Source organism: Etheostoma cragini, chromosome 7, assembly GCF_013103735.1.
Source record: "Etheostoma cragini isolate CJK2018 chromosome 7, CSU_Ecrag_1.0, whole genome shotgun sequence".
Lineage (NCBI taxonomy): Eukaryota > Metazoa > Chordata > Actinopteri > Perciformes > Percidae > Etheostoma > Etheostoma cragini.
The window spans coordinates 26,991,846-26,993,264 of NC_048413.1; the positions used below are offsets into that span (position 1 = coordinate 26,991,846).

The 1,419-nt window shown below is 41.4% G+C and overlaps 1 protein-coding gene across 1 annotated transcript in view; it reads left to right on the top strand.

The window, feature by feature from the left end:
• Positions 1–1,419, top strand: part of LOC117948272 (DENN domain-containing protein 2D-like) — a 30,585-nt gene that overhangs the window by 25,196 nt on the left and 3,970 nt on the right. The window contains exon 10 of the mRNA XM_034877848.1: positions 273–448. Coding sequence (XP_034733739.1) covers positions 273–448 — 176 coding nt within the window. The remainder of the gene's footprint in view (positions 1–272; positions 449–1,419) is intronic.

A 1,419-nucleotide genomic window follows, 5' to 3' on the forward strand; every position in this document is an offset into this window, starting at 1 on the left:
GTGTGTGTGTGTGTGTGTGTCTGTCTGTCTTTGTGTGTGTGTGCGTGTCTGTCTGTCTGTCTTTGTGTGTGTGTGCGTGTGTCTTCGTGTGTGTGCGTGTGTGTGTGTGTGTGTGTCTGTCTTTATGTGTGCGTGTGTGTCTGTCTTTGTGTGTGTGCGCGTGTGTGTGTCTGTCTTCGTGCGTGTGTCTGTCTGTCTGTCTGTCTGTCTTCGTGTGTGCATGTGTGTCTGTCTTCGTGTGTGTGTGTGTGTGCGCGCGTGTGTGTGTACAGATATTGGACGAGGTGGAGAAGCGGCGGCAGATCTCCATGGCGATGATCTACCCGTTCATGCAGAAGCTGAGGGAGGCTCCATTCCCCGCCCCCGGTAACACCGTGGAGATTAAGAGCTTCATTCCTGAGTCGGGCACTGAGGTCAGTCAACAAAACGCTCTCCTTCTGCACGGAGAGTTACGGTATGTGGGTCGGCAAACTGCGTGTGCTTTCTTTAGAGTAAATACGGTAACAAAAGACTGTGCAGATCCAGTCATTGCTCTTCTGGTCTTAGTGGCAGCGTTTCAAAGTATTAATTTCTTTTAAATGTCTGTTAAAAACAACAACTTGTTTCCCATTGAACACAATGTATTTTACTCTAAAACACACTGCACTCAGGCAGGGAGTCGGATTTCTAAACTGCATTTCCTGTCCTTAAAGACTCGTTAAAAACAACTCCATATCAAAAAAACATTTATTGATCCCCAAATAAATGTGCAGCACATTGCCGACCTGGATGTTTCGTACTTTAACCCTCGTGTTGTCTTCCTGTCAAAATTGAAAATGAACACCTTTTATTGATGCTTATCATCAATGTTTTTAACTTTTTCTTACATTTTTGTTCCTTTTTTTTCCATGTTTGTCACTTTTTTTGACGCTTTCAACGCTACGTGACACTAACTTATTAACTTTAGTTTTACAGTTATTTTTTGGAATTCATGGTCATTAAACCTCATTTATAGGAAATTATACCCAATGTTTGAGTTAGAAAAGCAGAAATTAGGAATTGTTGAGACTAAAATTAAAGGAATGGATGTTGATGATAATCACAGACTGGAATATGTCAACTTTTACTCAATACTATTTCAACAACACTTCCATTTGTTTTCAAATGGTATAAAATTGAATAAGACGCCCCAAAATTAATGAAAGTAGAGATTTGTACTTGGCAAAGAGCGTTGGGTGGAATCAATCATGTTATTTTGGGGAATTAAAAAGAACATTGATGTAGGACAACGGGTCATTTTGACCCAAGGACAACATGAGGGTTAATTTTAACAGTCTATGGTAATGCCAGAAGAGTTTTAGTGGTTTTGAGTGAAACCATGACTTTTTGCAAACCGCGGTCTACCTTGACACCGGTAACCGGTCCCGTGCCTGTTGGTGA